The 26,695-nt window shown below is 51.1% G+C and overlaps 2 protein-coding genes across 2 annotated transcripts in view; one reads left to right on the forward strand and one right to left on the reverse strand.

Annotated features, from left to right (window-relative positions):
- Window positions 1–26,695, reverse strand: part of LOC149433273 (serine protease inhibitor A6-like) — a 110,734-nt gene that overhangs the window by 59,093 nt on the left and 24,946 nt on the right. The window lies entirely within an intron of this gene.
- LOC149433274 (uncharacterized) lies at window positions 13,350–19,112 on the forward strand. The gene is made up of 2 exons (XM_089664476.1): window positions 13,350–18,346; window positions 18,678–19,112. The coding sequence occupies exon 1, from the start codon at window positions 16,226–16,228 to the stop codon at window positions 17,933–17,935; it is 1,710 nt and encodes a 569-aa protein (XP_089520602.1). The 5' UTR covers window positions 13,350–16,225; the 3' UTR covers window positions 17,936–18,346; window positions 18,678–19,112.

Genomic DNA, 26,695 nt, shown 5'->3' on the forward strand with positions numbered 1-26,695 from the left:
TCGGTGGCCTGGGAAAACCGTGATCAAGATACGGCGGTTCTGCTTGCCCCAGCCCCCGCTCCATCACCCGCTCCGTTACTTGCTCCGTCACCCGACGTCAATCGCCCTCTATCAGCCAGTCAAGGCTCCAACACCTCTGCTGAGGGGAGTTGTCGCTCGTTGGCATCTTCCGCTCGTTCAGATGCTCCTTCTCCTGCTACTCCTCTTCACGGATTCCGTCAGCAGTCTTTCTTGGAATCCGTTTCCAAGAGACAACAGTTTGCGAGCACGCACCCGACGGTGCAAAAGCTGAATGTCCTCCTGTCCAAGTTGCTGGTGCTGCAGTCCCTCCCTTTCCAAGTGGTGGACTCAGCACCTTTCCGAGAAATGATGGCTTGTGCCGCGCCGCGGTGGAGAGTGCCAAGCCGGCATTTCTTCGCCAAAAAGGCAGTGCCAGCCCTGCATTCACATGTAGAAGAGATGGTGGGCCAGTCTTTGAGCATGTCGGTCTCTGCCAAAGTGCACGGCAGCGCCGACGTGTGGAGCTGTAACTACGGTCAGGGACAGTACATGTCATTTACGGCCCACTGGGTGAACGTGGTGCCGGCACAGCCGCACCAGCAACTTGGACAGGTCACGACGCTTTTGCCTCCACGTTTGCACGTCCTTGGTCCAGCAAACATGTCCGCCTCTACCACCTCTTCTTCCGCCGTGTCCTCAGCCGCCACCCCCGTGCCAAGTCCCATTACCCGACCGGCATATCACATGTGCAGGGCGCAACGGTGTCACGCTGTGCTGCACTTGGTATGCTTTGGCGAACGTAGTCACACAGGGGAGGAACTTCTGAGTGTAATGAACAGAGAAATCGACAGATGGCTGTCTCCGCGCAAACTGAAAATCGGAACCATGTTGAAAGACAACGGAAAGAACATGGTGTCTGCTCTGCGTCAAGTAAGGTTGTGCCATGCGCCATGCATGGCTCACGTGTTCAATCTGGTTGTCAAGCGGTTCCTAAAATCCACCATCCCACTGCAAGACATCCTTAAAATGTCACGTAAACTTTGCATGCATTTCAGCCATTCCTACACCGCAAAGCACACCCTCCTTGAGCTGCAGCGGCAGAACGGAATTCCACAGCATCGCCTGATCTGCGACGTTGCAACAAGGTGGAATTCAATACTACACATGTTAGACCACCTTTACGAACAGCGAAAGGCCATCACCAATTTCCTGATGTTACAAGCGGATAAAGGTACTCCCCTGTGTAACTTCGATGTCAGCCATTGGCAGCTCATGCGTGACACCTGCCGCTTGCTCAGGCCCTTTGAGGAGGCCACGCTATTCGTGAGTCGGCAGGACTATGGGATGAACGACGTCATTCCTCTGTTGCACGTCCTGGAACAAATGCTGTTAACAATGGCTGGTCAGGGAGCGGTAGACGTGGCGCACAGATCTCAACGCCACATGACCCCTGTGGGGGCAGGACAGGAAGAAGAGGAGGAGGTAGAGGAGGACATTGGTGCTCAGGAATTATTGAGTGAAATGGGTGGTTTTTCCACTCAGCGGACAGGAGTGGAGGAGCAGGAGCATCTGGTAGAGGAGGAGGAGGAGGAGACAGAGGACCCAGACGCACCGTGGCAGTATGCTGTGGAGATGGAGGCAGGGAGTCCCTCGCATTCCTTGGCACAAATGGCCCATAGCATGCTCGGTTGCTTGCGTAGCGACAGCCGAATAATAACCATCAGACAGAGGGATGACTTTTGGCTGTCCACCTTGTTGGACCCTCGCTACCATTCCAAAATGGTGGCCTTTTTCACACCTGCTGAGAGGGAGGCCAAAATAACGTACTATAAAAACCACCTATGTAGTCAGTTGGTCTCTGCCTTTCTGCGCCAACGTCCATCCTCAGACACTGTGGGCCCTGTGCGCTCGCGTTCCGCTGCCATGGCAGCAGGGGAGGGGTGGGGTGGTAGGAGCAGTGGCAGCTCCACCAGCAGCGGCTGCCTCAGTCTGCAGTCGATGATGAGTAGCTTTCTTCACCAGCGCAGTGAGGAAACTACTAACCAGCCGCAGCAGCAGCAGCAGCAGCATCAGGTGGACCTGGAGCAGGAGCTCAAACAACAGGCTTGGGCCTACTTGGACAGCACCCTGCCAACCGAGGTAGACAATCCCCTTGACTACTGGGCAACGAAACTTGACCTTTGGCCCCAACTAGCTGAATTTGCCCTTGAAAGGCTGTCATGCCCGGCCAGTAGCGTGGCATCGGAGCGCGTGTTTAGTGCGGCAGGAGGTATTGTAACTCCGCGGAGGACACGACTGTCCACCCAAAGTGTGGAGAGACTTACGTTTGTGAAAATGAATCAGGCGTGGATTAGTCTGGATTTCAAACCACCAGTTCCTGACACAACTGACTAAATCCGCCATGAATCATGCCCCTGCCATGTGCCACTTTCAGGTCTCCTCACACTGCTGCTGGGTTTCATTTTGTCATAGGGTGCTGGCAGATTACAGGCCTCCCATTGCTGCTGCCAGGCCTGTAATCTGCCATGGGCCCCCGTACCGCCTCCTCATGCTGCTGCCAGGTCCAGAGTGTCTCATGGGTCCCTGTATGGCCTCCCATTGCTGTTGTCTCCATCGTCACACTCTGCCATGTGCCACTTTCAGGTCTCCTCACACTGCTGCAGGGTTCCATTTTGTCATAGAGTGCTGGCAGATTACGGGCGTCTCCCATTGCTGCTGCCAGGCCTGTAACCTGCCATGGGCCCCTGTACCGCCTCCTCATGCTGCTGCCAGGTCCACAGTGTCTCATGGGTCCCTGTACGGCCTCCCATTGCTGCTGTCTCCATCGTCACACTCTGCCATGTGCCACTTTCAGGTCTCCTCACACTGCTGCTGGGTTCCATTTTGTCATAGAGTGCTGGCAGATTACGGGCCTCCCATTGCTGCTGCCAGGCCCCTAATCTGCCATGGGCCCCTGTACCGCCTCCTCATGCTGCTGCCAGGTCCACAGTGTCTCATGGGTCCCTGTACCGCCTCCCATTGCTGCTGTCTCCATCGCCACACTCTGCCATGTGCCACTTTCAGGTCTCCTCACACTGCTTCTGGGTTCCATTTTGTCATAGGTTGCTGGCAGATTACGGGCGTCTCCCATTGCTGCTGCCAGGCCTGTAATCTGCTATGGGCCCCTGTACCGCCTCCTCATGCTGCTGCCAGGTCCAGAGTGTCTCATGGGTCCCTGTACGGCCTCCCATTGCTGCTGTCTCCATCGTCACACTCTGCCATGTGCCACTTTCAGGTCTCCTCACACTGCTGCTGGGTTCCATTTTGTCATAGAGTGCTGGCAGATTACGGGCGTCTCCCATTGCTGCTGCCAGGCCCCTAATCTGCCATGGGCCCCTGTACCGCCTCCTCATGCTGCTGCCAGGTCCACAGTGTCTCATGGGTCCCTGTACCGCCTCCCATTGCTGCTGTCTCCATCGCCACACTCTGCCATGTGCCACTTTCAGGTCTCCTCACACTGCTGCTGGGTTCCATTTTGTCATAGGTTGCTGGCAGATTACGGGCGTCTCCCATTGCTTCTGCCAGGCCCCTAATCTGCCATGGGCCCCTGTACCGCCTCCTCATGCTGCTGCCAGGTCCACAGTGTCTCATGGGTCCCTGTACCGCCTCCCATTGCTGCTGTCTCCATCGCCACACTCTGCCATGTGCCACTTTCAGGTCTCCTCACACTGCTTCTGGGTTCCATTTTGTCATAGGTTGCTGGCAGATTACGGGCGTCTCCCATTGCTGCTGCCAGGGCCCTAATCTGCCATGGGCCCCTGTACCGCCTCCTCATGCTGCTGCCAGGTCCACAGTGTCTCATGGGTCCCTGTACCGCCTCCCATTGCTGCTGTCTCCATCGTCACACTCTGCCATGTGCCACTTTCAGGTCTCCTCACACTGCTGCTGGGTTCCATTTTGTCATAGAGTGCTGGCAGATTACGGGCGTCTCCCATAGCTGCTGCCAGGCCTGTAATCTGCCATGGGCCCCTGTACCACCTCCTCATGCTGCTGCCAGGTCCACAGTGTCTCATGGGTCCCTGTACCGCCTCCCATTGCTGCTGTCTCCATCGCCACACTCTGCCATGTGCCACTTTTAGGTCTCCTCACACTGCTGCTGGGTTCCATTTTGTCATAGAGTGCTGGCAGATTACGGGCGTCTCCCATTGCTGCTGCCAGGCCTGTAACCTGCCATGGGCCCCTGTACCGCCTCCTCATGCTGCTGCCAGGTCCACAGTGTCTCATGGGTCCCTGTACCGCCTCCCATTGCTGCTGTCTCCATCGTCACACTCTGCCATGTGCCACTTTCAGGTCTCCTCACACTGCTGCTGGGTTCCATTTTGTCATAGAGTGCTGGCAGATTACGGGCCTCCCATTGCTGCTGCCAGGCCCCTAATCTGCCATGGGCCCCTGTACCGCCTCCTCATGCTGCTGCCAGGTCCACAGTGTCTCATGGGTCCCTGTACCGCCTCCCATTGCTGCTGTCTCCATCGCCACACTCTGCCATGTGCCACTTTCAGGTCTCCTCACACTGCTTCTGGGTTCCATTTTGTCATAGGTTGCTGGCAGATTACGGGCATCTCCCATTGCTGCTGCCAGGCCTGTAATCTGCCATGGGCCCCTGTACCGCCTCCTCATGCTGCTGCCAGGTCCACAGTGTCTCATGGGTCCCTGTACGGCCTCCCATTGCTGCTGTCTCCATCGTCACACTCTGCCATGTGCCACTTTCAGGTCTCCTCACACTGCTGCTGGGTTCCATTTTGTCATAGAGTGCTGGCAGATTACGGGCGTCTCCCATTGTTGCTGCCAGGCCCCTAATCTGCCATAGGCCCCTGTACCGCCTCCTCATGCTGCTGCCAGGTCCACAGTGTCTCATGGGTCCCTGTACCGCCTCCCATTGCTGCTGTCTCCATCACCACACTCTGCCATGTGCCACTTTCAGGTCTCCTCACACTGCTGCTGGGTTCCATTTTGTCATAGGTTGCTGGCAGATTACGGGCGTCTCCCATTGCTGCTGCCAGGCCCCTAATCTGCCATGGGCCCTGTCATGGAAATTTTGTATTGTTGGTCGAACTTTAAATGTGTCATATATTCGTGTTATTCATATGTCTCTCGTGTGGCTTAATTAAAGCTCTGAAGGCTGCAATTGGGCCATGCGCATGTACAATGTATGTATTACAGTACTCAGCTTGGTAATGGATGAGATGGCAGATCTGCGCTTATAGACCGGCGTGTATACCACCACGGCATTCGATGCAAATGCTGCTGTCAGTAGACCGTGGGTCTGTATCCACATATCAGCAGCATAGTACCACGTGGGCTTCATAACGCAATGCGCAAGCGGTGTGAACTCCCCGTGTAGGCTTATGCATATCTTACAACCCATTACTAATCTGAACTGTATCTTGGATGGATGTGTTTTAATAAAGATCGTATCGGGCCCATCCAGGTACAGACTGGTATTTTTAGGAGATGCTTGTGCAGAGAATTTACATACCAATAGAAGCTAGTAGGACAGGAAATATGACCTCAGATGGCTCATGGGGGGGAAGGGGAGGAAGTCTGCTGACCTCAGAAGACTCATGGGGGAGGACCAGTGATAGATAATAGCAAAGGCTATGCTCCAATTGGAATGTACATCCTCTGTATAGGTACTCCCCATTGCATTGTTCGGTGGGAGGGGATTGACTTTATTCATGTGGGGGGCATGTGTGTATTTTTAATAAAACAGAGAGCTGGGTCTAAAATCGGCCCTTATGTGAGTTGCAACACCAGCCTTAGAGTGTCGTGTGATCATTCTAGGGTAACGGAGCTCCACCCCCACATTTCAACAGAACCAAAGTATTTGGATGGGCAGGAATTGTGTAGTTTGGCTGCAGTCGTGGTAAGCGAGATTCGCACAGCTTTATGGGGGATTTCTGCGCATCCAACTGCGAGTACTCACGGTAAGGGGAAATTCGTTAAAGCGAATTTCCAAGACAGCCCCTGTACCGTGTCATGGAAATTTTGTATTGTTGGTCGAACTTTAAATGTGTCATATATTCGTGTTATTCATATGTCTCTCGTGTGGCTTAATTAAAGCTCTGAAGGCTGCAATTGGGCCATGCGCATGTACAATGTATGTATTACAGTACTCAGCTTGGTAATGGATGAGATGGCAGATCTGCGCTTATAGACCGGCGTGTATACCACCACGGCATTCCATGCGAATGCTGCTGTCAGTAGACCGTGGGCCTGTATCCACATATCAGCAGCATGGTACCACGTGGGCTTCGTGACGCAATGCGCAAGCGGTGTGAACTCCACGTGTAGGCTTATGCATATCTTACAACCCATTACTAATCTGAACTGTATCTGGGATGGATGTGTTTTAATAAAGATCGTATCGGGCCCATCCAGGTACAGACTGATATTTTTAGGGAGATGCTTGTGCAGAGAATTTTGCATACCAATAGAAGCTAGTAGGACAGGAAATATGACCTCAGATGGCTCATAGGGGGGAAGGGGAGGAAGTCTGCTGACCTCAGAAGACTCATGGGGGAGGACCAGTGATAGATAATAGCAAAGGCTATGCTCCAATTGGAATGTACATCCTCTGTATAGGTACTCCCCATTGCATTGTTCGGTGGGAGGGGTTTGACTTTATTCATGTGGGGGGCGTGTGTGTATTTTTAATAAAACAGAGAGCTGAGCCTAAAGCCGGCCCTTATGTGGATTGCAACCAGCCTTAGAGTGTCGTGTGATCATTCTAGGGTAACGGAGCTCCAATCACCCACAAATTCAACAGAACCAAAGTATTTGGATGGGCAGGAATCGTGTAGTTTGGCTGCAGTCGTGGTAAGCGAGATTCACACAGCTTTATGGGGGATTTCTGCGCATCCAACTGCGAGTACTCACGGTAAGGAGAAATTCGTTAAAGCGAATTTCCAAGACAGTTTGGCGAGCCTGGTGGATACTAACGCGTATTCTTGCGTAGCTAACCTAGAACGAGGGGGGAAATGGCTATCATGAACTAGCAAAAAGTATGCCGGCACATTTCAGGTCTCTCTGCCATTAAGAGGATCGCTTTTTGCGCGTTCGTGTGGCTGATTTCGCTCTCTGTTAGCTAACAAGAAATACCGCTTAACAAGGACCTCGTTTTTTGTCCTAAACTCTTGATTTGTGGGTGAAAGACAAGGGTTTGTCTCTGCGGAGAGCAGCAGAGGGGTGGGTTTTGGTTGGCTGGATTTGGTCAAGTTTAAAAATCTTCCAACCAAAAATTAAACGGGTATATGTTTTAGTGGGTAAACGTTGTTGCATAGTGTTAGGTAAGTATTTGTGGGCTGTAGGTACTGTGGTAATTGCTCTACCCCCCCTCCACGTGAGGTAATTATTACAGTGCTGAAAGGCTTAGGTTAATTGTTAACTGTTGTAAGATCTCTGTGTGTATGTGATCTGTACAATGTTTTGTGGTACTACTGCTCCCAGCAAGCATGCAGCAGGGGGTCCTTTCTGTTACATGTGCATGTTAGTGTGATATGTTGGTGTTTTATGTCCGTTCTGTGATTGTGCCCAAATTGTGTTGTATGTGTACTTCATATTGTTGTGTAATTGTCCAGTGTATGTTCTGTCTAAAAGTCTGTTTTATGTAAGAGGCAATTTTGAGGCTAGAGTCTGCAGTGTGTTTCCCTGTAGGGGGTCATTCTAGTGTTACCATGTGCTCCCCTGTGGGGGGTCATTCTAGTATCTGCCATGTGCTCCTCTGTGGGGGGTCATTTTCTTGACTAAACCACATGGACTCCTTTTGTTTGGTGGCCATTTTGTTGGCTACCATATGTGCAGTAATCTCTATGCAATGTGCATGAAGTTTCCTATATGCATTTGACCCATATTGTGTTTTTAATCCAAATTTTTTACAGTTTAAGTTGTTTGCTTTTAGCTTTAAATTTGCGTATTGCCAGCCAATTTAAAGTGTGTTAAGCGAGTTTTTCCCTCACGTGTTCCACATTTAGTGAGCGCGGTGTAGTCTGGGTTTTTGCACATAGATTTCTTGTATAGTGATTATGTTTTTCTTGTGTTTTTCCTGTTAAAAGTAGTTCCTTATTGTAAAGCGGGTTTGTTTTAAGCTGCTGTGTCGCGTGTTTGACGTCCAGCAGACTTTTTGTGTAAACGGTTTTAGGTGGTTGCAGTGAAGATTGCGTGTATAACGTGGATCGTTTAGCGGTGCTGATAGGAGTGATTTTTGCGTCAGCAACAAGGTTACTTTTGGCGCAGTTTTTCGGTTTACCTCGGTGTAATTGTTTTACTGTGAAACGTCCCGTGTTTTTCATAAGGATCCACTTTGTCCTTTTTAACAGTTTTTCAGGTTGAAAAGGGTTTTTTTCTGTGTGTATTAGGAAAGTTTTTTCTTTACACAAATTTCCTAAAGGTCAGTTAGCAGGTTTCTGCCCAACCAGTGACCCCTAAGTAACATCCAAGAACCCCTCTTTTTGTTTTGACTTGTGTTAGCTTCTGTGTGCAGGGAGAGAAAAGCCACTTTCATCATTGTGCGGTGTGGCCTGCCAAACACAGTGGGTGATGAGAGCCACATAAATTACGCTGTGCGAGTGGGCGGTCCAGGGAAGTCCTGGTCACCACAAACACTTCGGGTGGTCAGGATCACACAAATTGCGCTGTGGGAGTGTGTAACAGAACCGGAACCCAGACCGCACTGAGTTTTTCCGTTATAGCACAACTTCCCCTGTCCGAACACCATCCACGGACCACGCCCTCGGAATCCCTCAGGAAAAAGACAGACAACACCCAGCTCCTACTAAAACAGGAAGTCAACTAACTTTATTGTACACAAAACATGTTTTATACAGAGGGCGGGGAAAGACAACCAGGGACAGGAAACACCTCATCAGCCCACCCTCAGTGGGAAGGGCTACAGTATAGGCAGGAAACACCTCATCACCCCTCCCCATCCAACCAGACACAGAACAATGGGATGCAACCATGTGGCCAAGGACATTGACCAACCCCCACACCAATACAAACAGTACATCCCATAATAGTTCACTGGATAGGAAGACACAGCACAATGGGGGGTAGCACATGGTCAACAGACAATGGACAGCCATGTGGTCTAGACAAAGGAACACACAGGACTCAGACATTCACATACACACCCTGTAACCCTTAACAGGCACAGGGTGCCTTAAACATAATGATTTGGGGAGATGATACAGAGGTCCCCCCACCCCCAAAAGTCACTCCCGTCACAGAGTGGGAGGTGTGCTCTCAGTCTGACCGCCACTTGATGCGCTTCGGGTGATCGATAAGTATCACATAAATTACGCTGTGCTGGGAAAGTGGTGGAATCAGGCCTCTCGGTAGGATCCCACCGAGTGCTCCAGGGGGTAAACAGGTACCCGGACGCGGGATATATACCAGTGACTAGTCACGATGGGCAGTAGTCAGTCCATGAAGAGAGAGGGGGAAGCAGCCCTCTTCAGGGTAAGGACAGCTGCACAACTGATGAAGGTGAGTTTGGGGGGGAAGTCTACAGAACCCCTCAAAAGGTGGAATAAATGGTCGAAGGGTACCAGATGGGAAATTCCCCGGGAAGGTACATTTGACGCATGGAGGTGGGAAAAATTCATCTCTGAATTTGAACCACGGATGCAGGCATCAGAACTAGAGATCGCACAGCTATGGCTTCACAGGTCAATCCGATTAGGGAAGCAGGGCATACATAAACTGGTGTCTGTCCGGAAGAACCAGGTGATGTATACCTGGCCTCCAGAGGGAATAAAACAGGAGGATCCAGTGTCAGAGGTGGAAGAAGCTCTTTCAGGGCTGACTCTACTAAGGCAGGCAGGATCAGGGTCTGCTGGGGTTCCCCAACAACCAACAGTGGCTGAGATAAGTATAACTGCACCTGTCTCTTCTGTTAGTGGCGTCACTCTTGACATACCTTCTGTGTCTTCTGTCTCTATGCCTCAGCCTCTGCCTCTACCTCTCCCTTCTTCCTGCTTCACCCCAGCTCCTTCTGTTTCCAACTATGAAGCCTACTCAACAACCGATTTGCAGACTATCTGTGAATCAAGGGGAATAGACACCCGGTTAAAAAACAGGGCGGATTGCATCAAAGCGCTACGAACCACTGATCAGACCCCTGCCCCCCAGCTATACCCTGATCTGAGGGACCTCAAACCTGAAGGTGCAGTAAGCGAGGTGGTTAATCTAAGCCCACCGATGATGCTGGGTCAGCCCTTGCACTCTTCCTGGACCGAGGCCTATCCAGTCAGGGTGCAGCAATTTGAAGGTCCTCCCAATGCACGGGGGGAACGGACTTTAGGGGAACGGGTAGTTTGGCATGTCCCCTTCACCCCGGCAGAGATCCGCACTATTCTGGCTGAGCTCCCGGACTATCGAGTCAATCCGAGAGGATTTGCTCGAATGTTTGGACAAAACCAGTTCAGCTATGGTATGAGCGGGTCAGATTGTGCACAGATCCTACGGGCAAAGGTGGGCATGGAAGTGGCCAGTACAGTGATTGCAGGGTGCTCTATAACCACGCATGAGGAGATGACTTCAGGGGGCAAAGAGTTCTGTACACAGCTAAAGGCAAAGCTTCCAGAAATGTATGGTGCTACCTCTACTACGGACATGATGAAGCTCACCCAGGGTCCTAATGAGGAAAGCGCCTGCTTCTGGCGCCGTCTCAAGCAGACGGCACTGGATGCGGATCTGGAAGTTGGACCTGATGCTCCAACTGAAGGGGTAAAGGTGACCGCGACGCACATTCTGTTGCGGGCCAAATTTTTGGAAGGCATCGATACTAAAATTCGGGAAAGGCTGGTTCTGGCCCGACCCGAATATAATGAGATGTCTATCCCTGCTATCCTTTCCACTCTTGCGGCAATAGAGAGGGAAATGGATAGAAGAAAACAAGACAAGGCCAAAGTTCTTATGTCCCAGACCCCACACGAAAAACCAAGGGATCTGGGTCACAGGAAGGATAGGCCCCCACCCAGGTGCTTCCAGTGCCACCAAACGGGGCACATGAGGAGGAGCTGTCCCCAATTACCTAAAGGTCGGTGGCAGTTCATTCCTGATGAGTCCTCCGCCCCTATGACCACCATGGTAAGTAACTCCTATGAATTCTTATAGGAAGTTGACAAATCGGTGTCAGCCCAGATCCATCTTTTTCTAGAGGAATTAAAATATCCCCTCCCTTGCCTCACTGACACCGGTGCAGCAAGAACGGTCCTGCGAAAACAGGACATCCAAGGCAAGGTACCCCTCTCAGGGGAAAGCCCTCCTAACCCCTACTAACCTCACTATCAAACGATGCACTATTCTTAACCCAGCTTCTCTTCTTCCTGTGTCGGAAGATGAGAAGGGGGGGGAGGACAGCAATGACAGTGCTGAATTTTGCAACACGACTAACAATACTAACACCTCTTCTGCTAACATGTCTTCTTTGTCCACTACTAATCTCTCTTCCAAAGGACACGACTGCATTTCTTTGGTGGAACTGGAGTCAGCGGCGACACACCCCATATCACCCCGAGAGTAGCGGTGATTGGGTCGTCCTAAAGAAACATCAAAGAACCGGACTTGAGCCACGGTTCACCGGACCATACCAAGTCCAGCTGACGACACCTACCTCACTCAAACTCGAGGGACGAGACAACTGGGTGCACGCAAGCCACTGCAAGAAGCTTTTCAGCTACACCAGAGAATGAGGGGTGTCATTTTCCTTTTTCTTTTTATTTGTATGTCATACATGTGTGTGAACGGAGGAAAAGACGGCAGATACCCCAACCTTTTATTTAAAATGCACCTGCGTTTAGCCAGAACCGCCAACAAAACCAACTGTTGGGTATGCTCTAAGCCCCCACCCAGTCATCACATGTCCGCAATGGCCGCTGTTCATGCCCTATATGACATCCGCGTCGGCATGAAAAAGCAAGGGACCCCTGGTCAGCCCCCACGTAGACATTTGTCGGTAGAACTTAATGACACATTTTTAGCAGGTAACATCAGTTTCAGCACCAATATTAGCTCTAGCTCCTGTAGGGCCCTCACCAGTCCATTATGGGTAACTGGGCAGCTAGGCAGCCCTCAGGTGTGCTTTAACATCAGCTTTGACACAGGTAACAAGTTTGTTGGGACTACCACCTGCGAGGGAGGTATAACTGTCAATCTGACTAACCAGACTTCCTTTCTGAGTAACCACACTGACCGACCAGACCACGTTTGTTGGAAGGACGGATGTGATGTGCAGACTGAGGGAGCAATCCCCCAGTCTGTGCAACTGTTGCTCAGTACCAGAGGCCGAACGAGGAACTCCTCCTGTTCTGCTCTGACAGGTCCATACTATTTTCTGTGTGGTTCGGCAGCCTATAGAACATTTCCCCAGAACGCGAAAGGTTCGTGTGCCCTCATAAAGCTAGTCCCCGCATCCTATGTAGTGATGGACCATGAAGAGTTGATGGTCCACAAGAAGGTAAGGATGGCAGGGAGAGTTCGCAGGGAACTGTTCTCTGAGGGCGACCAGGCATGGGCTTGGTTCCCCTCATGGACAGGATGGGGAATAGAACTTATGAAGCGCCTGAACAATTTTTCTGTCATCGTGGATAGTATGTTTAACGAGACCGTAGAGGCTGTCAGAGAAATTGCCCAAGAACAACGGCAGATGGGAATTTTAGTGCTTCAGGAGAAGATGGCCCTTGATTATCTTTTAGCCGCCAAAGGGGGGTTCTGTGAGTTCATCGGAGAGGATTGTTGTACTTGGATAGAAGACACCGATGACAAGGTCCAGGCCCATATGGACAAAGTTAGTGAACTACAGGGAAAAGCTAGAGCTATAGCTAGTGAGGGTTGGAATCCGTTCAAGGGTTTGGGAGGATTGGGAGATTTCCTGTTCTCCATCGGATCTTGGTTGAAGGAAGTGGGAGTGTATATCCTGATGCTTCTCTTTTTCATCTGCCTTTTATATGCCGCGGTGAGATGTTCCTGTTGCCTCATCGACCGTGTAAGCCAAGCTCGGGCAGACGACCACATCTCCATGCCCGCTCCGGGGATCCCACTCCAACCACTGATCGGGGGAAGACCTCACCAACCAACCACCTTCTCTACAGATTACGTCCTGGCTTCCCTCTAATTTATCTCTCTGAAGACCACATTCTCCAAGACCTTCAAGCAAGCTTCAAGCCTCATCATTGTTTGTGTCTGCGATTTGGAAAACTGTCTGGGTCGAGACCAGCCTTGTGTGGCCCCGTCTGCAGGGGCAATTTGAGAATCTATTGCTGGATCTCCCCAGACCACCGTGGGATCACAAGCTTTATTCATACTGTCATGGAAATTTTGTATTGTTGGTCGAACTTTAAATGTGTCATGTATTCGTGTTATTCATATGTCTCTCGTGTGGCTTAATTAAAGCTCTGAAGGCTGCAATTGGGCCATGCGCATGTACAATGTATGTATTACAGTACTCGGCTTGGTAATGGATGAGATGGCAGATCTGCGCTTATAGACCGGCGTGTATACCACCACGGCATTCCATGCGAATGCCGCTGTCAGTAGACCGTGGGCCTGTATCCACATATCAGCAGCATGGTAGCACGTGGGCTTCATAACGCAATGCGCAAGCGGTGTGAACTCCACGTGTAGGCTTATGCATATCTTACAACCCATTACCAACTTGAAACTGTATCTGGGATGGATGTGTTTTAATAAAGATCGTATCGGGCCCATCCAGGTACAGACTGATATTTTTAGAGAGTGCTTGTACAGAGAATGTACATACCAATAGAAGATAGTAGGACAGGAAATATGACCTCAGATGGCTCATAGGGGGGAAGGGGAGGAAGTCTGCTGACCTCAGAAGGTTCATGGGGGAGGACCAGTGATAGATAATAGCAAAGGCTATGCTCCAATTGGAATGTACATCCTCTGTATAAGCAATCCCCATTGTATTGTTCGGTGGGAGGGATTGACTTTATTCATGTGGGGGGCATGTGTGTATTCTTAATAAAACAGAGAGCTGAGCCTAAAATCAGCCCTTATGTGGATTGCAACACCAGCCTTAGAGTGTCGTGTGATCATTCTAGGGTAGCGGAGCTCCAATCACCCACAAATTCAACAGGACCAAAGTATTTGGATGGGCAGGAATCGTGTAGTTTGGCTGCAGTCGTGGTAAGCGAGATTCGCACAGCTTTATGGGGGATTTCTGCGCATCCAACTGCGAGTACTCACGGTAAGGAGAAATTCGTTAAAGCGAATTTCCAAGACAGTTTGGCGAGCCTGGTGGATACTAACGCGTATTCTTGCGTAGCTAACCAAGAACGAGGGGGGAATGAGCCATCATGAACTAGCAAAAAGTATGCCGGCACATTTCAGGTCTCTCTGCCATTAAGAGGATCGCTTTTTGCGTGTTCGTGTGGCTGATTTCGCTCTCTGTTAGCTAACAAGAAATACCGCTTAACAAGGACCTTGTTTTTTGTCCTAAACTCTTGATTTGTGGGTGAAAGACGAGGGTTTGTCTCTGCGGAGAGCAGCAGAGGGGTGGGTTTTGGTTGGCTGGATTTGGTCAAGTTTAAAAATCTTCCAACCAAAAATTAAACGGGTATATGTTTTAGTGGGTAAAAGTTGTTGCATAGTGTTAGGTAAGTATTTGTGGGCTGTAGGTACTGTGGTGATTGCTTTACCCCCCTCCACGTGAGGTAATTATTACAGTGCTGAAAGGCTTAGGTTAATTGTTAACTGTTGTAAGATCTGTGTACAATGTTTTGTGGAACTACTGCTCCCAGCAAGCATGCAGCAGGGGGTCCTTTCTGTTACATGTGCATGTTAGTGTGATATGTTGGTGTTTTATGTCCGTTCTGTGATTGTGCCCAAATTGTGTTGTATGTGTACTTCATATTGTTGTGTAATTGTCCAGTGTATGTTCTGTTCAAAAGTCTGTTTTATGTAAGAGGCAATTTTGAGGCTAGAGGCTGCCGTGTGCTTCCCTGTGGGGGGCCATTCTAGTGTTACCATGTGCTCCTCTGTGGGGGGTCATTCTAGTATCTGCCATGTGCTCCTCTGTGGGGGGTCATCTTCTTGACTAAACCACATGGACTCCTTTTGTTTGGTGGCCATTTTGTTAATGACCATGTGCTTTCCCTGTTGGTGGCCATTTTGTTGGCTACCATATGTGCAGTAATCTCTATGCAATGTGCATGAAGTTTCCTATATGCATTTGACCCATATTGTGTTTTTAATCCAAATTTTTTACAGTTTCATTTGTTTGCTTTTAGCTTTAAATTTGCGTATTGCCAGCCAATTTAAAGTGTGTTAAGCGAGTTTTCCCTTCACGTGTTCCACATTTAATGAGCGCGGTGTAGTCTGGGTTTTTGCACATAGATTTCTTGTATAGTGATTATGTTTTTCTTGTGTTTTTCCTGTTAAAAGTAGTTCCTTATTGTAAAGCGGGTTTGTTTTAACCTGCTGTGTCGCGTGTTTCACGTCCAGCAGACTTTTTGTGTAAACGGTTCTAGGTGGTTGCAGTAAAGATTGCGTGTATAACGTGGATCGTTTAGCGGTGCTGATAGGAGTGATTTTTGCGTCAGCAACAAGGTTACTTTTGGCGCAGTTTTTCGGTTTACCTCTGTGTAATTGTTTTACTGTGAAACGTCCCGTGTTTTTCATAAGGATCCACTTTGTCCTTTTTAACAGTTTTTCAGGTTGAAAAGAGTTTTTTTTTTCTGTGTGTATTAGGAAAGTTTTTTCTTTACACAAATTTCCTAAAGGTCAGTTAGCAGGTTTCTGCCCAACCAGTGACCCCTAAGTAACATCCAAGAACCCCTCTTTTTGTTTTGACTTGTGTTAGCTACTGTGTGCAGGGAGAGAAAAGCCACTTTCATCATTGTGCGGTGTGGCCTGCCAAACACAGTGGGTGATGAGAGCCACATAAATTACGCTGTGCGAGTGGGCGGTCCAGGGAAGTATAACACTTAGCCTGGTTACCACAAACACTTCGGGTGGTCAGGATCACACAAATTGCGCTGTGGGAGTGGGAGGTGTGCTCTCAGTCTGACCGCCACTTGATGCGCTTCGGGTGATCGATAAGTATCACATAAATTACGCTGTGCTGGGAAAGTGGTGGAATCAGGCCTCTCGGTAGGATCCCACCGAGTGCTCCAGGGGGTAAACAGGTACCCGGACGCGGGATATATACCAGTGACTAGTCACGATGGGCAGTAGTCAGTCCATGAAGAGAGAGGGGGAACCAGCCCTCTTCAGGGTAAGGACAGCTGCACAACTGATGAAGGTGAGTTTGGGGGGGAAGTCTACAGAACCCCTCAAAAGGTGGAATAAATGGTCGAAGGGTACCAGATGGGAAATTCCCCGGGAAGGTACATTTGACGCATGGAGGTGGGAAAAATTCATCTCTGAATTTGAACCACGGATGCAGGCGTCAGAACTAGAGATCGCACAGCTATGGCTTCACAGGTCAATCCGATTAGGGAAGCAGGGCATACATAAACTGGTGTCTGTCCGGAAGAACCAGGTGATGTATACCTGGCCTCCAGAGGGAATAAAACAGGAGGATCCGGTGTCAGAGGTGGAGGAAGCTCTTTCAGGGCTGACTCTACTAAGGCAGGCAGGATCAGGGTCTGCTGGGGTCCCCCAACAACCAACAGTGGCTGAGATAAGTATAACTGCACCTGTCTCTTCTGTTAGTGACGTCACTCTTGACATACCTTCTGTGTCTTCTGTCTCTATGCCTCAGCCTCTGCCTCTACCTCTCCCTTCTCCCTGCTTCACCCCAGCTCCTTCTGTTTCCAACTATGAAGCCTACTCAACAACCGATTTGCAGACTATCTGTGAATCAAGGGGAATAGACACCCGGTTAAAAAACAGGGCGGATTGCATCAAAGCGCTACGAGCCACTGATCAGACCCCTGCCCCCCAGCTATACCCTGATCTGAGGGACCTCAAACCTGAAGGTGCAGTAAGCGAGGTGGTTAATCTAAGCCCACCGATGATGCTGGGTCAGCCCTTGCACTCTTCCCGGACCGAGGCCTATCCAGTCAGGGTGCAGCAATTTGAAGGTCCTCCCAATGCACGGGGGGAACGGACTTTAGGGGAACGGGTAGTTTGGCATGTCCCCTTCACCCCGGCAGAGATCCGCACTATTCTGGCTGAGCTCCCGGACTATCGAGTCAATCCGAGAGGATTTGCTCGAATGTTTGGACAAAACCAGTTCAGCTATGGTATGAGCGGGTCAGATTGTGCACAGATCCTACGGGCAAAGGTGGGCATGGAAGTGGCCAGTACAGTGATTGCAGGGTGCTCTATAACCACTCATGAGGAGATGACTTCAGGGGGCAAAGAATTCTGTACACAGCTAAAGGCAAAGCTTCCAGAAATGTATGGTGCTACCTCTACTACGGACATGATGAAGCTCACCCAGGGTCCTAATGAGGAAAGCGCCTGCTCCTGGCGCCGTCTCAAGCAGACGGCACTGGATGCGGATCTGGAAGTTGGACCTGATGCTCCAACTGAAGGGGTAAAGGTGACCGCGACGCACATTCTGTTGCGGGCCAAATTTTTGGAAGGCATCGATACTAAAATTCGGGAAAGGCTGGTTCTGGCCCGACCCGAATATAATGAGATGTCTATCCCTGCTATCCTTTCCACTCTTGCGGCAATAGAGAGGGAAATGGATAGAAGAAAACAAGACAAGGCCAAAGTTCTTATGTCCCAGACCCCACACGAAAAACCAAGGGATCCGGGTCACAGGAAGGATAGGCCCCCACCCAGGTGCTTCCAGTGCCACCAAACGGGGCACATAAGGAGGAGCTGTCCCCAATTACCTAAAGGTCGGTGGCAGTTCATTCCTGATGAGTCCTCCGCCCCTATGACCACCATGGTAAGTAACTCCTATGAATTCTCATAGGAAGTTGACAAATCGGTGTCGGCCCAGATCCATCTTTTTCTAGAGGAATTAAAATATCCCCTCCCTTGCCTCACTGACACCGGTGCAGCAAGAACGGTCCTGCGAAAACAGGACATCCAAGGCAAGGTACCCCTCTCAGGGGAAAGCCCTCCTAACCCCTACTAACCTCACTATCAAACGATGCACTATTCTTAACCCAGCTTCTCTTCTTCCTGTGTCGGAAGATGAGAAGGGGGGGGAGGACAACAATGACAGTGCTGAATTTTGCAACACGACTAACAATACTAACACCTCTTCTGCTAACATGTCTTCTTTGTCCACTACTAATCTCTCTTCCAAAGGACACGACTGCATTTCTTTGGTGGAACTGGAGTCAGCGGCGACACACCCCATATCACCCCGAGAGTAGCGGTAAGGTTGAACGTCTCAACGGAATCCTTAAAAACAGGATCTCCAAAATCATGGCCGATACCAAAAAAACCTTGGCCTGAGTGTCTCCCCATTGCCCTCTATTCCATCCGGAATGCCCCTCGGCAACCACATGGGCTGTCACCCTACGAGGTGTTGTTTGGGGGACCTCCCAAAACAGGGTTGTACTTTCCTCAACAGTTGTCGTCTTTGCATTCACAGCTTACAGGTTATGTGCAATCTCTGCAACGGGAGCTGCAGAAGATACACCATCGGGTTCGCGAATCGCTCCCCGATCCAAATACAATAACAGGTGTTCTTTCTATTGAGCCAGGTGATTGGGTCGTCCTAAAGAAACATCAAAGAACCGGACTCGAGCCACGGTTCACCGGACCATACCAAGTCCAGCTGACGACACCTACCTCACTCAAACTCGAGGGACGAGACAACTGGGTGCACGCAAGCCACTGCAAGAAGCTTTTCAGCTACACCAGAGAATGAGGGGTGTCATTTTCCTTTTTCTTTTTGTTTGTATGTCATACATGTGTGTGAACGGAGGAAAAGACGGCAGATACCCCAACCTTTTATTTAAAATGCACCTGCGTTTAGCCAGAACCGCCAACAAAACCAACTGTTGGGTATGCTCTAAGCCCCCACCCAGTCATCACATGTCCGCAATGGCCGCTGTTCATGCCCTATATGACATCCGCGTCGGCATGAAAAAGCAAGGGACCCCTGGTCAGCCCCCACGTAGACATTTGTCGGTAGAACTTAATGACACATTTTTAGTTCGACCAACAATACAAAATTTCCATGACAATACCACAAGTCTGTTTGTGGTTTTTTGCAAGAGCCTTCCTGTAGTGAAGGTTCCAACGCTCTTGAGGATCATCGCTTCAATCAAGCCTGTTTGCGTCGAGTCTGCGTCGGGTCTTGTTGTTTCAGGTACCCCGTGGAGCTTTATTCTCAGGGACAACTACAGAAACTCTTTGAAGTTTGAGACTACACCCATCAAGCTGAAGAAGATCAAGAAGGGACACGAGGAGAATATGATAAAACAGGAGGGAATGTCATGGAAATTTTGTATTGTTGGTCGAACTTTAAATGTGTCATATATTCGTGTTATTCATATGTCTCTGGTGTGGCTTAATTAAAGCTCTGAAGGCTGCAATTGGGCCATGCGCATGTACAATGTATGTATTACAGTACTCAGCTTGGTAATGGATGAGATGGCAGATCTGCGCTTATAGACCGGCGTGTATACCACCACGGCATTCCATGCGAATGCTGCTGTCAGTAGACCGTGGGCCTGTATCCACATATCAGCAGCATGGTACCACGTGGGCTTCGTGACGCAATGCGCAAGCGGTGTGAACTCCACGTGTAGGCTTATGCATATCTTACAACCCATTACTAATCTGAACTGTATCTGGGATGGATGTGTTTTAATAAAGATCGTATCGGGCCCATCCAGGTACAGACTGATATTTTTAGGGAGATGCTTGTGCAGAGAATTTTGCATACCAATAGAAGCTAGTAGGACAGGAAATATGACCTCAGATGGCTCATAGGGGGGAAGGGGAGGAAGTCTGCTGACCTCAGAAGACTCATGGGGGAGGACCAGTGATAGATAATAGCAAAGGCTATGCTCCAATTGGAATGTACATCCTCTGTATAGGTACTCCCCATTGCATTGTTCGGTGGGAGGGGTTTGACTTTATTCATGTGGGGGGCGTGTGTGTATTTTTAATAAAACAGAGAGCTGAGCCTAAAGCCGGCCCTTATGTGGATTGCAACCAGCCTTAGAGTGTCGTGTGATCATTCTAGGGTAACGGAGCTCCAATCACCCACAAATTCAACAGAACCAAAGTATTTGGATGGGCAGGAATCGTGTAGTTTGGCTGCAGTCGTGGTAAGCGAGATTCACACAGCTTTATGGGGGATTTCTGCGCATCCAACTGCGAGTACTCACGGTAAGGAGAAATTCGTTAAAGCGAATTTCCAAGACAACCGCCTCCTCATGCTGCTGCCAGGTCCACAGTGTCTCATGGGTCCCTGTACCGCCTCCCATTGCTGCTGTCTCCATCGCCACACTCTGCCATGTGCCACTTTCAGGTCTCCTCACACTGCTTCTGGGTTCCATTTTGTCATAGATTGCTGGCAGATTACGGGCGTCTCCCATTGCTGCTGCCAGGGCCCTAATCTGCCATGGGCCCCTGTACCGCCTCCTCATGCTGCTGCCAGGTCCACAGTGTCTCATGGGTCCCTGTACCGCCTCCCATTGCTGCTGTCTCCATCGTCACACTCTGCCATGTGCCACTTTCAGGTCTCCTCACACTGCTGCTGGGTTCCATTTTGTCATAGAGTGCTGGCAGATTACGGGCGTCTCCCATTGCTGCTGCCAGGCCTGTAATCTGCCATGGGCCCCTGTACCACCTCCTCATGCTGCTGCCAGGTCCACAGTGTCTCATGGGTCCCTGTACCGCCTCCCATTGCTGCTGTCTCCATCGCCACACTCTGCCATGTGCCACTTTCAGGACTCCTCACACTGCTGCTGGGTTCCATTTTGTCATAGGGTGCTGGCAGATTACGGGCCTCCCATAGCTGCTGCCAGGCCCCTAATCTGCCATGGGCCCCCGTACCGCATCCTCATGCTGCTGCCAGGTCCACAGTGTCTCATGGGTCCCTGTACCGCCTCCCATTGCTGCTGTCTCCATCGCCACACTCTGCCATGTGCCACTTTCAGGTCTCCTCACACTGCTGCTGGGTTCCATTTTGTCATAGGGTGCTGGCAGATTACGGGCCTCCCATTGCTGCTGCCAGGCCCCTAATCTACCATGGGCCCCTGTACCGCCTCCTCATGCTGCTGCCAGGTCCAGAGTGTGTCATGGGTCCCTGTACGGCCTCCCATTGCTGCTGCCAGGAGGCAGCAGGGTCGCAGCAGTGTCAGTGGAGGCAAACGGCCACGGAGTAGAGCAGCAGCTCCACTGCAGCCTACCACCACGGCCAGTAGTGGTGCCGGTGTGCACGGAGGAAGTAGCAGTCAGCCAGTGAGGAGTAGCGGGGGCAAAGTTTCCTACTCGGCGGTGTGGCAAGTTTTCCTCAAGCCGCCCGCGGAAGTAAACATAGCCGTATGTCGACTATGTGGCCAGAAAGTCAAGCGTGGCCAGGGGGCCCATGTTGGGACTACAGCGTTGCGTCAGCATATGCAGCGTCGCCATTCGGTGGCCTGGGAAAACCGTGATAAAGATACGGTGGTTCTGCCTGCCCCAGCCCAGGGTTCCATTTTGTCATAGGGTGCTGGCAGATTACGGGCCTCCCATTGCTGCTGCCAGGCCTTAATCTGCCATGGGCCCCTGTACCGCCTCCTCATGCTGCTGCCAGGTCCACAGTGTCTCATGGGTCCCTGTACGGCCTCCCATTGCTGCTGTCTCCATCGCCACACTCTGCCATGTGCCACTTTCAGGTCTCCTCACACTGCTGATGGGTTCCATTTTGTCATAGGGTGCTGGCAGATTACGGGCCTCCCATTGCTGCTGCCAGGCCCCTAATCTGCCATGGGCCCCTGTACCGCCTCCTCATGCTGCTTCCAGGTCCACAGTGTGTCATGCCATGTGCCACTTTCAGGTCTCCTCACACTGCTGGTGTGTTCCATTTTGTCATAGAGTGCTGGCAGATTACGGGCCTCCCATAGCTGCTGCCAGGCCCCTAATCTGCCATGGGCACCCGTACCGCCTCCTCATGCTGCTGCCAGGTCCACAGTGTCTCATGGGTCCCTGTACCGCCTCCCATTGCTGCTGTCTCCATCGCCACACTCTGCCATGTGCCACTTTCAGGTCTCCTCATACTGCTGGTGGGTTTCCATTTTGTCATAGGGTGCTGTATGGCCTCCCATTGCTGCTGCCAGGCCTGTAATCTGCCATGGGCCCCCGTACCGACTCCTCATGCTGCTGCCAGGCCGGTAATCTGTCATGGGCCCCTGTTGTCGCTTGTTGGCATATTCCGCTCGTTCAGATGCTCCTTCTCCTGCTACTCCTCTTCACGGATTCCGTCAGCAGTCTTTCTTGGAATCCGTTTCCAAGAGACAACAGTTTGCGATCACGCACCCGACGGTGCAGAAGCTGAAAGTCCTCCTGTCCAAGTTGCTGCTGCCAGGCCCGTAATCTGTCATGCGCCCCTGTACCGCCTCCTCATGCTGCTGCCAGGTCCAGAGTGTGTCATGGGCCCCCGTACCGACTCCTCATGCTGCTGCCAGGCCCGTAATCTGTCATGGGCCCCTGTACCGCCTCCTCATGCTGCTGCCAGGTCCAGAGTGTATCATGGGTCCCTGTACGGCCTCCCATTGCTGCTGCCAGGCCCGTAATCTGCCATGGGCCCCCGTACCGACTCCTCATGCTGCTGCCAGGCCCGTAATCTGTCATGGGCCCCTGTACCGCCTCCTCATGCTGCTGCCAGGTCCAGAGTGTGTCATGGGTCCCTGTACGGCCTCCCATTGCTGCTGCCAGGCCCGTAATCTGCCATGGGCCCCCGTACCGACTCCTCATGCTGCTGCCAGGCCCGTAATCTGTCATGGGCCCCTGTACCGCCTCCTCATGCTGCTGCCAGGTCCAGAGTGTGTCATGGGTCCCTGTACGGCCTCCCATTGCTGCTGCCAGGCCCGTAATCTGCCATGGGCCCCCGTACCGACTCCTCATGCTGCTGCCAGGCCCGTAATCTGTCATGGGCCCCTGTACCGCCTCCTCATGCTGCTGCCAGGTCCACAGTGTCTCATGGGTCCCTGTACCGCCTCCCATTGCTGCTGTCTCCATCGCCACACTCTGCCATGTGCCACTTTCAGGTCTCCTCACACTGCTGCTGGGTTCCATTTTGACATAGAGTGCTGGCAGATTACGGGCCTCACATTGCTGCTGCCAGGCCCCTAATCTGCCATGGGCCCCTGTACCGCCTCCTCATGCTGCTGCCAGGTCCACAGTGTCTCATGGGTCCCTGTACCGCCTCCCATTGCTGCTGTCTCCATCGCCACACTCTGCCATGTGCCACTTTCAGGTCTCCTCACACTGCTGCTGGGTTCCATTTTGACATAGAGTGCTGGCAGATTACGGGCCTCACATTGCTGCTGCCAGGCCCCTAATCTGCCATGGGCCCCTGTACCGCCTCCTCATGCTGCTGCCAGGTCCACAGTGTCTCATGGGTCCATGTACCGCCTCCCATTACTGCTGTCTCCATCGTCCCACTCTGCCATGTGCCACTTTCAGGTCTCCTCACGCTCCTGCTGGTTTCCATTTTGTCATAGGGTGCTGTATGGCCTCCCATTGCTGCTGCCTCCACCGCCACACTGTGGCTCCACACTCTGGTTTTGGCCCCCTGACTGCCCAAATGAGTGAAGTGTGCGGTGATTCTAAGATTGACTGACAGTATTATTTCTCTTCCCCAGCAGACTCCAAGGGCATTTAAATTAAAGGTACAGTGTTCTGCACTAATATAAAGGCTCTCTGAAGCCTAGAAACACCCTTTTATAAGTTAAATTCACAGCGAATATATTCGACTCGAAGCGAATTTATTCTGCGAATTCGGCGAATCAGCCGAACCGAATTTTTGAATAATTCGCTCATCTCTACCAATAATGGTGCACTATTCCTCCCACTAACACCAATGAAGAGGCACTATTCCTCCCATTGACACCAATGATGGGGCACTATTCCTCCCATTGACACCAATGATGGGGCACTATTCCTCCCACTGATACCAATGATGGGGCACTATTCCTCCCACTGACACCAATGATGGGGCACTATTCCTCCCACTGATACCAATGATGGGGCACTATTCCTCCCACTGACACCAATGATGGGGCACTATTCCTCCCACTGATACCAATGATGGGGCGTTATTCCTCCCACTGATACCAATGATGGGGCGTTATTCCTCCCACTGACACCAATGATGGGGCACTATTCCTGCCACTGACACCAATGATGGGGCACTATTCCTCCCACTGACACCAATGATGGGACACTATTCTTCCCACTGACACCAATGAAGGGGCACTATTCCTCCCATTGACACCAATGATGGGGCATTATTCCTCCCACTGATACCAATGATGGGGCACTATTCCCCCCACTGACACCAATGATGGGGCACTATTCCTCCCATTAACACCAATGAAGAGGCACTATTCCTCCCATTGACACCAATAATGGGGCACTATTCCTCCCACTGATACCAATGATGGGGCACTATTCCTCCCACTGACACCAATGATGGGGCACTATTCTTCCCACTGACACCAATGATGGGGCACTATTCCTCCACTGATACCAATGATGGGGCACTATTCCTCCCACTGACACCAATGATGGGGCACTATTCCCCCCACTGATACCAAAGATGGGACACTATTCCTCTCACTGACACCAATGACGGGGCACTATTCCTGCCACCGATACCAATGATGGGGCACTATTCCTCCCTCTGACACCAATGACGGGGCACTATTTCTCTCACTGACACCAATGACGGGGCACTATTCCTCCCACTGACACCAATGATGGGGCACTATTCCTCCCACTAACACCAATGATGGGGCACTATTCCTCCCTCTGACACCAATGATGGGGCACTATTCCTCCCTCTGACACCAATGATGAGGCACTATTCATCCCTCTGACACCAATGATGGGGCACTATTCCTCCCTCTGACACCAATGATGGGGCACTATTCCTCCCTCTGACACCAAAAATGGGGCGTTATTCCTCCCACTGATACCAATGATGGTATCACTATTCCTCTCACTGACACCAATGATGGGGCACTATTCCTGCCACTGGCACCAATGATGGGGCACTATTCCTCCCTCTGACACCAATGATGGGGCACTATTCCTCCCTCTGACACCAATGATGGGGCACTATTCCTCCCTCTGACACCAATGATGAGGCACTATTCATCCCTCTGACACCAATGATGGGGCACTATTCCTCCCTCTGACACCAATGATGGGGCACTATTCCTCCCACTGATACCAATGATGGGGCGTTATTCCTCCCACTGACACCAATGATGGGGCACTATTCCTGCCACTGACACCAATGATGGGGCACTATTCCTCCCACTGACACCAATGATGGGACACTATTCTTCCAACTGACACCAATGATGGGGCACTATTCCTCCCACTGACACCAATGATGGGGCACTATTCCTCCCACTGATACCAATGATGGGGCACTATTCCTCCCACTGACACCAATGATGGGGCACTATTCCTCCACTGATACCAATGATGGGGCACTATTCCTCTCACTGACACCAATGACGGGGCACTATTCCTGCCACTGATAACAATGATGGGGCACTATTCCTCCCTCTGACACCAAAGACGGGGCACTATTTCTCTCACTGACACCAATGACGGGGCACTATTCCTCCCACTGACACCAATGATGGGGCACTATTCCTCCCTCTGACACCAACAATGGGGCGTTATTCCTCCCACTGATACCAATGATGGTATCACTATTCCTCTCACTGACACCAATGATGGGGCACTATTCCTGCCACTGGCACCAATGATGGGGCACTATTCCTCCCTCTGACACCAATGATGGGGCACTATTCCTCCCACTGATGCCAATGATGGGACACTATTCCTCCCTCTGACACCAATGATGGGGCACTATTCATCCCTCTGACACCAATGATGGTGCACTATTCCTCCCTCTGACACCAATGATGGGGCGTTATTCCTCCCACTGATACCAATGATGGGGCACTATTCCTCCCACTGATACCAATGATGAGACACTATTCCTCCCACTGACACCAATGATGGGGCACTATTCCTGCCACTGACACCAATGATGGGGCACTATTCCTCCCACTGATACCAATGATGGGGCACTATTCCTCCCACTGACACCAATGATGGGGCACTATTCCTGCCACTAACACCAATGATGGGGCACTATTCCTCCCTCTGACACCAATGAAGGGGCACTATTCCTCCCACTGACACCAATGATGGGGCACTATTCCTCCCACTGACACCAATGATGGGGCACTATTCCTCCCTCTGACATCAATGATGGGGCGTTATTCCTCCCACTGATACCAATGATGGGGCACTATTCCTCCCACTGATACCAATGATGAGACACTATTCCTCCCACTGATACCAATGATGAGACACTATTCCTCCCACTGACACCAATGATGGGGCACTATTCCTCCCACTGACACCAATGATGGGACACCATTCCTCCCACTGACACCAATGATGGGGCACCATTCCTCCCACTGACACCAATGATGGGGCACTATTCCTCCCTCTGACACCAATGATGGGGCAC

Source organism: Staurois parvus, unplaced genomic scaffold (genome assembly GCF_062004578.1).
Source record: "Staurois parvus isolate SC_StPar_1 unplaced genomic scaffold, SC_StPar_1.0 ptg001919l, whole genome shotgun sequence".
Classification (NCBI taxonomy): Eukaryota; Metazoa; Chordata; class Amphibia; order Anura; family Ranidae; genus Staurois; species Staurois parvus.